General features: G+C 33.8%; 1 protein-coding gene across 3 annotated transcripts in view; it reads right to left on the reverse strand.

Annotated features, from left to right (window-relative positions):
• Nucleotides 1-14,501, reverse strand: part of LOC110021567 (nuclear pore complex protein NUP107) — a 60,313-nt gene that overhangs the window by 8,117 nt on the left and 37,695 nt on the right. For all 3 annotated transcript variants that reach the window (XM_020720107.1, XM_020720106.1, XM_020720108.1), the window contains 9 exons: nucleotides 7,402-7,619; nucleotides 7,263-7,320; nucleotides 6,499-6,587; nucleotides 6,288-6,419; nucleotides 1,663-1,785; nucleotides 1,228-1,326; nucleotides 950-1,141; nucleotides 364-538; nucleotides 95-251 (listed from right to left, as the gene is read on the reverse strand). In XM_020720107.1, the coding sequence (XP_020575766.1) occupies nucleotides 95-251; nucleotides 364-538; nucleotides 950-1,141; nucleotides 1,228-1,326; nucleotides 1,663-1,785; nucleotides 6,288-6,419; nucleotides 6,499-6,587; nucleotides 7,263-7,320; nucleotides 7,402-7,619 (1,243 nt within the window). The remainder of the gene's footprint in view (nucleotides 1-94; nucleotides 252-363; nucleotides 539-949; nucleotides 1,142-1,227; nucleotides 1,327-1,662; nucleotides 1,786-6,287; nucleotides 6,420-6,498; nucleotides 6,588-7,262; nucleotides 7,321-7,401; nucleotides 7,620-14,501) is intronic.

Raw genomic sequence — 14,501 nt, forward strand, 5'->3', positions numbered from 1 at the left:
CATTAAAAAGTTTAGTGAACCAAAAATATTTTAATGATAAAGAAACTATAAACAATATAAAACTATGAGATTTTAATATCTTTAAGGAACTTACTAATTAGCAACGACACTGAAGAATTTAATGTTTCACGTGCAGCAGCTATGGCCCTCTCCTTTTCTTCTGAAGAGAGATCGCCAGGAGGAACAGCTGAATTTTCTAACTCAAGCTTAAGCCAATTCCTATAACTTGCATCGCATGAGTAATACTCCCTCTGGCTCCAAATAAAAATAAAAATAAAAAGATTTCAAGAAGTTTCCCTCAATTTCGAATAAAGTTTGCACGAATTTTTCTTAAAATATAATAGAAAAAAGAGCAGTACATACCCAGTCTTCAAATTCATGGAGATTCGCCAAAACATCATACTCATCAAAAGATAGAAGTGTATCCTTAGGCAGCTTCAAAGGCTCAGCAAGAAAACTAAGTAACATGTGTGCTCCCATTGGCATTTTAGGAATTCTCCACATAGAAATCAAAGCAAATTCTCTGAAGAGGATATTACTAGAGCAAGAAATAAACTTCGAAATATTAGTGAGCAATGAACTTTACAATTATAATTAAATTATTGAAATTGAAGCAAAAGTTATGAATAGCTTTTGCATTCTACCATGACAGCATGGAAATATATTTGGAAAATTGGCATACATGGCACACAACTCTAATGTATTTACATATCTCACACCTAAACTTTTATAATTACACACATCACTCAAATGTTTATTATCACATCAAGAATAGCACTATTATCCCTTTTTAAAAGTGAAATATATATTTTCATGCATAAGTTTAAAGCACTGAAGTTCTATGTATGTAAATATGAGATTTTAGGTGTGAGATATGTAAACACATAAGAATTGTGTGCTAACAATGTAAATTTCCCAAAAGAAAAACTAATATATGAATGCCAGATACCTATGCATCAATGCTCTAATGAGAAGTTTTGCACTGATGGTCTCAAAATCACTAACAGTAGTGGGAGGAGTGAAACAAAGCCATTGAATTGCCATAGCCTTCTGCAAAGATTGCAATCGGTGCTGTTCCGCAACATGTGAAGGTTTTTCATCATGTTTACAAGCTTTCATTTCTCGAGATCTTGAAAGAACCCTGCAAAAAGTTAAACCTTGCTGACTTTGGTACAATAAAGTATCTAAATATTGAAACATATTGTAGAAATACTGCAATCAAAATACCTTTCAATGATGTCTTCAAAACTTGCCTTTGATTGGTCTTCGTAGGAGAAAGACAGATACTCGATTGCAGAACGAAATAGTTTATGTTTTTCGTGTATGCTTTTCAATTCGAAGATAGATAAAGCATCAGAAGTTTCTCAAAGTAGCAGTTGCCACAATCCTTATGTATTTACATATCTAACACCTAAATTTTTATATTTACGTGCATATCACTGAAAGCTTCAACATCACATCAAAAATATCATAATTATTACATCTTTAAAAGTTCAATACACCTTTTCATGCAAAGGTTTATCACAACGAAGTTCCATATATGAATGTTTAGGTGTTAGATATGTAAATACATAAAAATTGTGTGGTATGCGTTTAAATTTCACCAAAAAACTAGACGGGAAGATCAAGCAAAATAGTAGCAAGATCAAGTCCCTAAAATACCTGCTGTTCAACCTTAGCTCCATCATTTCAACAAACAGATCGATGCAATAATGACGAGTAATTTGAGAGGCATATAGTCCAACGAGCTCTTCATGATGCTCGGAAAATAAAAACATTGCATACCTATGTGAAGAAGAGTGATAATAATCAGAATAGCCTTTTATTTTACTCGATCAACCATGTGTCTGTTCACAAATATTTCTGACCCCCTTTGAATATTCATTATTATCATCATTAACATTCTCCCGTACATTTGGTTCAACATTATAAATAATCTTGTATATATATATATATAGCATTACTTTGGTTGTTAAATATATGAAAATCTTTATGCACAACTCCTAGCCAAATTATCATAGATTCACTAATTTTTCTTTCATGCCCATCAACAGATTCTAACCATTTTATTGGCGCCTCTTTTGCTCCTCAGTAAACAAAACAAGCTTATTTCTACAATGTTGCAATTAATTCCTCAAGCAGTTTCCATCCTTATAATTAAATTTACGAATTAAATGGGCGTGCCACGACAACGTGACATCAATTTGCGATTAGAAAACTCCCAATTTGAACTTTATAAGCATAAATTTCCACTTTGAACTATATAAACATAAACTTTCAGAAAAAATCGGTTTGATTGGCATCTTTTGAACTCTGAAAATTTGAATTTATTCGTCAAGTTTTTCCATATAAGGATTTCAACATACTACACGTACAAAAAAAGACATTAATTGTACCATAAAAAAGGAAAGTGACGTAATATTTAGGGCTTGGGTTTTAAAAAGTAGTCGACAACCAGCGTAAAATTTGTCGAAAAATCATGACATGAATCATTTAATCTGGTGTAAATATTAGGGCATCCCATAGAAGCGATGCGATGTATGACCTAAATACAGGGAAAAGTGACAAGGGCCGCTACACTGACGCCCAGGTGTAGAGTCAAATAAGCAAGGATTTTCACATTACAGACAGATACAGATAAAAAAGTTAGTTCATGAAACTAATATTATAATAGAATCTTGAAATATAGATATTCTCACAGAAAAATAAATGGAACTAATTGATATTATAATTCATAAGAAGAAAAATATCTTTTGTATTACAAACTAAATAGATTGGAGAAGAGGCTAAAAAGATTGATAACTTAGGTTTTAAACTTTGAAATTCAAGTAGGAGTCACACTATAAATGATTTAGGTGTAATTATAGAAAAGAATTTGAAATATAATGTTGTAAAAAATAACATGATTGGAGATAGAATTATAGCCCTTAAGATTGTTGTTGATATTAAGATTTTCAAAGCTTTAAGCATTTATGCTTCTCAATTAAGTTTAGATATAGGTTCCAAAGAAAATTTCAAGAATGACTTAGAAAAATTAATACAAATGATACATCTTAACGAAAATTTTTTTTATAGGAGGAGAATTAAATAAAGATGTTAATAGAGTGATGGAAGATTTTAAAAATATTCATGATGCTTACGGTTTGAATTGATTAACTAAGAAGGAATCATATTAAATTTTGCTTTAGCATATGATTTTGTTATTGCTAATATTTTATTTAAGAGTTATTGCTAATATTTTATTGCTTTAGCATATGATTTTGTTATTGCTAATATTTTATTTAAGAAAAAAGATGAGCATATTATTACTTATAAGAATGGATATAATAAAAGAACACAAATTGATTACTTTCTTATGAGAGAATGATATCGCCTAGAATATAAGATTGTAAAGTTATTTCAAGTGAAAATTAAATATTCAACATCGATTATTAGTTCTCGATTTTAAGATGAAGAGTTGTAAGATAAAGGATACTACAAAGCATTGTCAAATGGGGGCATTTAAAAGACAAATAAAATTATTTTTATGAGTAAACTTCAAGATTTCAATATTTGGGATGTTCATGAAGAAGCAAGTTCTGTATATGATAAAGTAACACAATATTAAACAAGTGACAAAAGATGTATTTGGAGAGTCAAAAGAAAAAGTTTTTATAAATAAAAATAATTGATAATGAAATAATAATGTGCAAAAAAATATAAAATATAAGAAGTACTGTTATAAAAATTAGTTTAAATATAAAAGCTTAGAAAATTAGAAAAATTATAAGGTGGCCCATAGGGAGTCTAAGAGATACATTTAATGAAGCTAAAAATTCTTTTTTAGTGACTTTTATAATAGATTAAATACTAAAAATGATAAAATATAAAAGTATCAACTAGCCAAACAAAGAAAAAAGAAAGTAATTTTCAAAAAAAATGTATTAAAGATGAAAATCAAACAGAGTTCTTCTTAGAGGAAGATATTCGATACAAGTGGGTAAACTATTTTGATAAGCTTTTCAATAAAAATCAAAGTGTTTTTCTCAGAGAAAGATATTCGACATCGAATGGGTGAGCTATTTTGATAAACTTTTCAATGAAGTTTTTGAAAATACAATCAACCTTAGTTATTATAATATTGTTATTAATAATAAAATATTTTATTTTATCATCGCATTGGTAAAAAAGAAGTTGAGTAGACTTTAAAAAAAATAAATGATGGAAAATCTGTAGGATCTGATGATATGCCAATTGAAGTGTGGAAATATTAAAGAGAATTAGTTGTTTTTTTGGATTAATAGACTCTTTAATATTATTTTAAAAACTAAAGATATGTCTGAGTATGGGAAGAGCATTTTGGTCCCCATTTTTAATAATAAAGGGGATGCACTGGAGTGTGTAAATTATAGAGGAATTAATTTGATGCATCAAACTTCAAAATTATGGGAGAGGATAATTGAACATAGGATAAGATGTGATACAAAGATTTCTCATAATCAATCTGAAATTATTTGGGGCGGGTCTACCATTGAAGTTATACATTTATTAAGAAATTTGATGGAGAAGTACAAAGAGAATAAGAAAGATCAACATATGATTTTTAATGATTTAGGAAACAGAGAGAATACGAAGGATCTACATTTGATTTTTAATGATTTACGAAAAACTTAAGATAAAGTTACAAGAAAAGCCCTTTGGAGAGTTCTAGAGAAGAAAGGTGTTGTTATGACTTATATTCAAGTCATTAAAGATAAGCATACTAGAGTTGTTACTTGTTTTCGAACAGGAGGATTGACCAAGCATTTTTTTATTTAAATTAGATTACATTAAAAATCAGCTTTAAGCCCATATCTTTTTGCTTTAATTATGGATGCTCTCACTGAACATTTACAGGAAGATGTACCTTGGTGTTTGTTTTTCGCTGATGATATCCTTCTTGTAGATGAGACTAGAGAAAGAGTTCAGAAAAACTTGAATACTGGAGGTCTACATTACAGTTTAAAGGCCTTCGTTTGAGTAGAATTAAAACTGAATACATGGAATGTAATTTTAGTAGCGGTAGCTCTAGTGGCATAGTTGTAAAAATGGATAATCAAATCATTAAAAGGTGTGAAAGTTCTAGATATCTCGAGTCTATTGTTTAAATTGATGCTTTAGGTAGAATTCAAGTCGGTGGTTGGCTGAAGTGGAGGAATGCATCGGGCCAATTGTGTGATAGAAAAACACCACTTAGATTGGAAGGAAAATTTTATAAGATGGTGGTGAGACCTGCAATGCTTTATGGAGCAAAATATTTATGGATGCAATGCTTTATGGAGCAAAATATTGGCCTTTAAAAGAGAAGCATAAAACAAAGTTAAGTGTTGTTGAGATAAGTATGCTTAGAAAGATAAGTGGCTTGACACTTAGAGATCAAATGTGAAATTAATATATATGTGATAGGGTTAGTGTAGCTCTAGTGGTGGACAAGATTAGAGAGAGTCGTCTTAGATGGTTTGTCACATTAAACTCCAACCATCTTATGATCCGGTTAGAAGAGTAGTTGTCTTATACTCGATTAAAGTTAAGAAAAGCTGAGGTAGATCTAAAAAGACTTGGGCATATTATACAAAAAATTATTTTAATCTATTAGAAGTAAATGAAAATATGACACTCAATATGACACAATGGGGAAAAAAAGAATCATGTAATCGACCCCACTTGGTGGGATAAAGGCTTCTTATTGTTGTTTTATTTTTTTGCTTTTATTTTAGAAATTTTTTTTTTATAAATATACTTGTTTAGTATCTTTTAAATTAGTCTGTTTTTAAAAACACTCAAAACATATAAAATTTATAATATATCAAATATGCTTTATTTCAATTAAAAACATATAAAATAAAATAAAAATCAAAATCAAAAGTGATCCAAATAATAGACTTACGACATTAGTATTGTTACCTATATGTGTATGACTATGAACTACAGAGATGTATCATGAATCTTAGGACCTATTTCTTAACCTTTTCAAATTACAAAATAAAAATGCAAATATCCTCTTATTGAAACGCATAGTTATAGCATATCTTTCCTCGCACTCCATGCCTCAGAAAACCCTAATTAATTAATAATTTTTTATAATAAAATGCATGCTTTTCAAGCGAATGACAAGAAGATATACTGAAACGTGGATAATTCAACAACAAAATATACAAAATTATCAACATCAAATGATGAAATGTTCAGCCAAAAATTCTCTATAATTGAAAGTTTTAGAGCAAAAAGTATCAGGGGACGTGAGTGAGATTGAGTGTAGGGACACTCACATCTGGATAATGTTATCTCCAACTGTCATAAGCTTCTCCTTGAAGGTGTCCTTCATTTCATCATCCAGAAGATATCGAAAAAGAAGAGATAAATGGGCTCCAAATCGTATCAGTTGAGGATCACCATGAGGGCTACAGAATAGACATTTAATTAGAAATACAAGCCATTACAAAACTCTAAGCAGCAGTTTGTGCCGGTGTGGTGTGATACCGTAAGCCATGATGCTCTTCCTCAGATGGCGATATCCATAACCATAAAAGGTCCAGGAGATATGGTATGTCGCAAATCATGAGATTCATCTGTTCATGGGTTAGCATTAGCGTGAAAAAATAAGGGTTGAATAAAATACTTAAAAAAATGCAAAAATTAGGCTTACAATGTTATTTAGGAAAAATAAACATTTTATTTTACCTATCAATTTCCAGAAAATAGTAATACGCCAAGAAAAGGAAGTTTTACATGCACACCGCTCAATTACTATGTATTTACATATCGAACATCTAAACTTCAATTTGTACAAACAATACCACCTTACCCATACATTGGTTAAGTCAAGGTACATCAACATTCACTAGATCCTGCGATGGCAGGAAAGCTCATGCTCTGGGCAAGTCCTTTTCTAATACAATCATTCCTAACCAGTTTATGTCTAACTAAATAGGAACAACTTTGTAAAGAGTTCTTCACATAAACACAAAACAAATAAAACCAGTTACTTGCTAATTTTTGGGACATTTACATAAAAACCGCCCAATTTCTATATATTTACATATCTAACACCTAAACTTTACATTTCAAATCTTTCTTATCACATCAAAAGTACCACCATGTTAACTTTTAAAAAGTCCAGTACATCTTTACATGCATAGGCAGGGTGGTAAGTACGTAAAAATTAAAGTTTAGGTGTTATATATGTAAATATAAAAGAATTGAGTTTTTTGAGTTTTCTCCTCAACGACAGCAGTAATTCTTACCTCAATTTGACGATGTTGTTCTTTGCACGCTCTCAACACAGCTTCATGAACAATCTCACTAGACCTCAAAGAAAGCCGAATCATATCAGACATAAGATGAACCCGAAAAAAGGCAGAACAAGCTGCAGTTTTCCCTTACCCTGAATGAAGTTTTTGAAGTAGACTGGGAAAATCCCGGGGTTGTTGATCGACAACATCATCCGGCCAAGTTTCAAGACCAGCTGAAGCACCATGGGACGAAATCCCGACTACTTCATCTCTATGGTGCTTTTCTGCATCTCTCCCATGCTGAAAGGTAGCTAAGTGTAAATCAACCTGAACATCAAGCCAAGACTTCGCCATGGCCCAGCAAGCTGACTGTAAAATATGATTGCTGACTCAGAAATTGTGAAAAATCATGAAAACTGTTTAAGTGTAAAGGGGTATTTACATAAATACATAAATATTCTTATTAATTTACACATTAACACCTAAGCATTCATATCTGCATGCATACCACTCAAACTTTGAACATCACATAAAAAATACCACCATCACTACCTTTTTAAAAGTAAAATATGACTTTTTAAACATAGGTTTATGACATCAAGGTGTTATAAATATAAATATCAAATTTTGGGTGTTCAATATGTAAATAAAAAAAAATTGTGTGGTATGTATGTAAATTAATAAGTATGTATTTAATAGCCCAAATATAAAGCGGGCTATTAAATTCAAAAAGTCAACTGCATAACCCTGTGTTAATCAAAAAATCATTGAATGATCTCAGTAGAATTTACATAGAACTATAAGGATAACAATACTGTAACAACCTTAACCAGGAAAGTTTGACAAAGTCAGTATTGCATATATGAAAATTCTAGACTATATTAAATGGATTAAGCCTCAAAAGAAAACCTATGATAAGAGAAATAGCAAATGTATCATCTAACACTGAAATTATAAGAAAAATCGGTATATTTACATTTTATCAGAAGTGTTCTACTTCCAGTTATTGTGGACAATAGAGGACATAAAGCATAGGTACAGTAATAGGATGAAAGAAGCTGATTGGAAAGGAGAGATAATAGTGAAAATGTATCATATAAGAAATGCCAACAAGAAGAAATTATGGTAGGGACCGCGCACAGTCTAGCCTCAGGACTAATGGACATAAATATTAATTTAAGCATTCAACAATCAAGAAAAGTCCGACTCCTTACATTCAAGCTTCCTGGGTGCATAAAAAAGTTGATTCAACAACAGTTGTTCTTAAGTAGATTAAGATTGTTTTAAACATATTTCCCTTGATGTTGTGTCCATATTTATTTAGCTTTGAGGTTGAGACTACCTATGACTGCAAGCCCACACAATTAATTACAACTCTTGTTTGTCGGAGAATCCTCTCAATTAAAGAGGTTTCTTAAACTCAAATTCTTTATTTAGATTTAATTTTTAGGTTTGAAATGAAGAGGATAGTTAGGTGGATGAAGGCAAGGCCAAACAAGATCTAAAGGAATAATTTATATATACATACATACATGGCGTCGTCCTCGCTCGGCTCCACTAGGGTTTCGCACGATGGCGAAACCTAGCAACAGTCACGGCTTCGATCTCTCTCACTCGCGTGTACTTCTTCGCACTCAAGTTCGTCTCTCGCGTTTCTTCTGAGACGAGGCTACCTCCTCGCTCCTCTGCGCCCCGTCTCGCCGCTCGCTTCTGCGGCTCAACCTCGCGGGAACTGCTTCCTGCGTTCTCTGCGCTCGTCCCTCTGCGGCTCAACCTCGCGGGAACTTCCATTTCTTGTGTTCCTCAACCTCGCGGGAACTGCTCTGATTCCTGCGTTCTCTGCGCTCGTCTGCTTTCTTCTCTAAAGGTCTGTCCTAGAGGATGGCTTCGGACAAATCATATGCAGTTGCTCCTGCCGGTGTCCACGCCTCAGGCACACCAAAATCATCATCTTCGTTTGAGTGGGCGGAGTGGGCGGAGGACGTCAAGAAACCTGATATGAAGAATGGGACGCCCACCATCTTTTTTACAGAAGTTGAAGGTATTCAACTTGCATCATCCTGTCGTCTGAATTTGGTTGGGAAATTTCTATATGGATATCCCAAAATGGAGCTCATTCGCAAAGAATTTGAACTTATGCACCTTGTTAGAGAATGGAAAATTGAATTATTAGATGGGAGACACGTTCTTATTCAAATTAGCAATGAAGAAGATTGCATGCGTTTATTTGCTAAAAGAATAATATTGATTGATAACAGAGCAACGAAGATTCTGAAATGGTCTGCGGATTTTGACCCACAGACGGAAACGCCAATCATTCCGATTTGGATTCGTCTCTCTGGTTTGAAATTTTATTATTTTTCTCAAAAAGTATTGTACTCTATTGTCTTAGCTTATGGGAAGTCACTCAAGACGGACATTCCTACTTTTAACTTGTCTCGTCCTTCTGAAGCCATAATACTTGTTGAAAGAGACATCACTTCACATGCATCTGAGAAAATCTGGTTGGGCACACAACACCAGGGATATTGGCAGAAGGTAGAGATTGAACATTTTCCGTCTTATTGTTCGAACTGTCGTATGTTCGGACACTCCAGTTCTCAATGTCACCATCTATACCCCCAACTCAGAACAAAAAAGCAAAATGCTCCGCAAGAGGTTGTGATTCCATCTTCTCTTGATCAGACAGGCAATTTGACAAATATTCAATCCCCAGTTGTAGATCTCTCGTCTTTGTAACCTCTTATCGTGGGAGAGAGGGAGTTTCTTCAGACTCCGCCTGTCCCAGAACCTATCACTGATAAGACAGATGAAAATATTTCTAGTGCTTCACAACCACATCATCAGGTCCAAAAAGATGTTAATATTACTCAGGCTCATGGGGATCAAGACGTGCAACGACCTACACCTATCCAACCACCTTTGGAAACTACTGATCAGATGAGTCAATCATCGGATAAGGAATGACAAGTCTACACATCTATGAGGAAGAAGAAGAATGAAAATCTACTTAAGCTCAAGAATCTAATGGATGATACTTTGGTTACTACGGGCAATGGTACACGCCTTCCTAATTTGTTAGTCGGCTCACTTCCGAGAACTAGAGGGAGGAGTACTAAAGTGGGACGTCCCTAGCACTTCTGTGCTCTTTTGTGTTTTTTGGTTTTTTACCTTTTTGTATCGTTGTTTTATCTGGATTTGGTGTGTGTTGTATTGTATGAGTTGGGTTTTCTTTTAGGTCCTCTCATACAATTTTTTTGTATCTTTTTTATATATATACACATACATACATATATATGTATGTATGAATGAAAATTTTGATAAAAGTATATTAAAAATTTTATGGAATCATAGAAAATTTTATATTGAGTAGTGAAATTAATTAATAATTTAATTAATTTGATCAAGCTGACTTAATAAGCTCTCGATTTGATTCTAACTAAGCTTGAGCTCATATAAAAACAAACTCATGATCCTAGGCTCAAGCTCAAACTCGTTGCTCGATAAGCACGACTCACGATCTCTTTAATGAATCCAATTCAGGCCAACTTGGCCCACTTGCACCCCTAATTCTATTAGAAAGCTAATAAACAAGATAGACAACCCCAAGGATAGTGAAAGCATGATCAAGTGTTGTGTGGCTATGACCATTAATAATGGTGATTTGACTAATTAGGATTGTTTTGATGGCATTAGGTCAACCCAGTTAATTGGTTGAAGAGGGGTTTATGTCTATTCAAAAGCACACAAGTTAGACTTACAATTTCGATAAAGAAGAAAAAAAGATACCAAGTAATGAATTTTACAGCAACCATATAGCTAAGGTGGCTAATATGCTTTTTCAAAGCACCCATATTTTAGCAAGCATATTAATGCAATGACTCACTAAATTGGATCAAATGGGAAATGGTAAGATCAAGCTCAAACCCTTGGTTCGTTTGCCTGGTGAACTAAGCTGATGAGATTGAAAGCGTTTGAGCCAAAATATGATGGGTATTATATAATTTAATTCTCGAACGGACATTCGAGTGAATTGTTCTCCCATGAGGATACTATAATCATGTTGATTGACTAAGCATCAATTCCATGATCAACGCAATTAAATGCGATGAAAATGATGGAAAGTGGAAGAAATATCAATCAATTCATGTTTGAAATGCATAACTCAAACATCATCGTTTTATAAAATAAACCATATCAATGAATCCAGAAAATACTTACAAAAGGCACCTACATTGCTCCATCCAATGTTCAAAAGTGAAATTGATACTAGAGTTAACTCAAACCACAATAGAAATAGAAATATTATTGTTGAAATTCAAATAAGTTACAATAACCACTCTCAAAAACAAGAAATAAATGACAACATAAAAGAAACCCTAACACGAGGGGTGAAGACGGCGGGCATCGACGACACAACTAACAAGGCGGGCTGGACGGAGGCAGCGGTCGCCGAAAGGATGGCTAGGTGCAGGCTGGTGGCCAGTTATAGCAGATTGCATGTGGGAGTGGGCCTAAGCAGCAGGTGGTGCAGGACAAGGGATTATGGAGAGTACGGCAAGATAGCAAGTGGGGGTAGGATGTGGCTGCAATAGCATATTGTTGGGAATAGGGGGATATAGGTGGTAGGAGAACGTGAAGGCAGAGAGGCTTGCAGGTGGACTGCGGCTGGGTTTGACGAGAAAGGAGAAAGGGGTGTAGGAGAGGCTTACGGCAATGGAATATTGTAGTTGGCTGAGGCTGAGTTGATGGGAAACGAACAGGGGAAGGTAGGGGGGATTATGGGAGTGAAATATTGTAGTGGTTGCGGCCAGGATGACGGGAAAGGAGTGGGTAGATATATAGCATAGGGAAGGAGATTTGGGAGTGCAAGGGACAGATATGTTGTCCGTGAGAGGTTGCAGCTATTGTGGCGGAAGCGACGGCGGAAGTGTGTGAATGGGGAACGTCGAGGATAACCACCACCTCGAAGCGAAATACAGCTAGAGAACCACTCATCCTCGGATACAACGATGGAAAAGAAAAAGAGGACGTCGACGGCTATCCTTGCCAAAAATTTGAAATCAATCTCACCAAAACATAACCTTTAAACAGAGAAATAACATACAAATAGAAGATGGATAAGGCGAGAAACAAAAATAGGAAGGGAGGTGCATGAAATCAATGTGTGCAAAATTTACCTATGGGTTACATGAAATCAATGTGTGCAAGACACAATAAAACATGCAAAGAAAATCAATAATAATTATAATTAATAGTTACAAAATTAAAATAAATGTGTTTACTGTTTAAATCCTACTTTAAAATTATGAAAAATAAAAAAGAATAATTTTCATGGGATGCCACGTATCTCTCTCATGCCTACATTCATCCCAACCCATGCCTATAACCTCAAAACGAGAGCATTTAGCATCATGGAATTATAAAAAAATAAATAACTAAATAAAATAGAAAAAAAATTAAAACATATCCTATATCATTTTCATGTGTCTGCTTATTCTTTGTCTGATCGTCTCGACCAAAGCCTTTTGCATCCCTCATCTCAACCCAACTTCAACCGTGATCTCCCATCAACCACTCATATTCTCTACATTCCACAATTCTCTTCATATGCGTTTTTACTCCCTCACAAACTCCTCCTAAACTCACCTTGCTCTGCCCGCTACACTCTAGCTACCCACGACAGGTGCTCCTCAAATTTGACAGATTAGCAATCACCTCCGATTATCTCCCTCCACTTGCTTGCTTGTCTCTCACCTAAATGCCAAACCGCCATCAACCCAACTCAACACCATGCCCAAAACTTCACGAAGTAAAATTGTAATCCCAACTTATCCCACAGCCCACAACTTCACTTACTTGCGAGACTTCTTTAAATCTCGAAACATAGCTTTCATGTTGCCCATCTCCCCAAACCTCTCTCTCACTCATACATCCAACCATCAATACATAAATCCATACAAATACATGCATGAATGATTGATCCATCACTACAAACGTCCATACATGCATGAATCCAAACGGACATAGATAGATCCCAAAATAAAAGAAAATAATAATAATAAAAGAGTGCAAATGGAGAGATTGTGTTTGGCTTTCTCTTTTTGTTTCACCACAAAATCTCATCCAACGCCTTGCACTCGAAAGTACAAAATGCAACCACTCAAAACTTTTAAATCATGTTTCATAAGCGTTTGGGGTGACCAATGGAACATATGCACATCTTTTGGAGGGAAAAACTTATAGGTAATACTCATGTCGCAACAACTAAACCTTATGTGTTTTTTTCTTAATATGATGGGAAAAATACTATATTATAAGAAATTTCTAAGGTGGGTAATTAGGATGTCTTAGCGAATATGCATGCCTTTCATGGCATAGTAGGCAACCCAAACAAATGAGCATTCAAAATATGATACATGTTGTGAGAACAAATTTGAATACAAAGATTTAAAAGAAAATAAATAATTCTCATTTGCAAGTGCACAAAAAAAAAAAAAAACTTTGCTACATCGAGCTACAGATCTCTAAAAACTGATGATTGAACTATGAAAAGTAACTCGCCAACGTTCTCATTTATGTGCGAAGAAAGATTCAATATGGTATCTACTTGAAAAAATTAAAGGCTAAATGCAAATAAATTATCCTTTGAACATGAATGAATAATAACTCTCCAACCAAACCCGCAACACATGCACATAAGCAAGCAGAATCTGATATTTAAAGTCAAGATGAAATATCTATCTATAATTGTAACAACAAAAACATTCATGCAAATAATTAATAAGCCTTCCCCTGCACACACTATGGGGCAGACTTCATCTCAATTTCAAAGCTCTAAAAATCAGCAATGCACTGAAAAACATGGAAGTCCTCTAAACTATTTTTAGATCTTTGAAACTGAAGTTTCAAATATGAGCTCTAATAACTATGAAAAATGCTTAACCTAGGGTTAAAAATTGCTAGGTGAACTAAAATAATAAGACAATCAATTAATGACCTACTCTGAAAATCAAGCAATTGCTTCAAAAGCATGAATTCATTTTGAAGCTCAATAAGCTCTCCTTTAAACTAAAACTCATCATGCAGTATATTGAAAATTAATCACGATTAAAATCTTGGTTTTAAACTCATAGTCTAAGTTTAATTCAACAAATTCATATCATCATGGATCAAGAATCAAATACATGATTGCAAACGCACATAAATTATGTTTTATGTTTTTTATAAACCCTTCAATGCCTTTCACAA

This window comes from Phalaenopsis equestris, unplaced genomic scaffold (genome assembly GCF_001263595.1).
Source record: "Phalaenopsis equestris unplaced genomic scaffold, ASM126359v1 Scaffold000135, whole genome shotgun sequence".
NCBI classification, from domain to species: domain Eukaryota; kingdom Viridiplantae; phylum Streptophyta; class Magnoliopsida; order Asparagales; family Orchidaceae; genus Phalaenopsis; species Phalaenopsis equestris.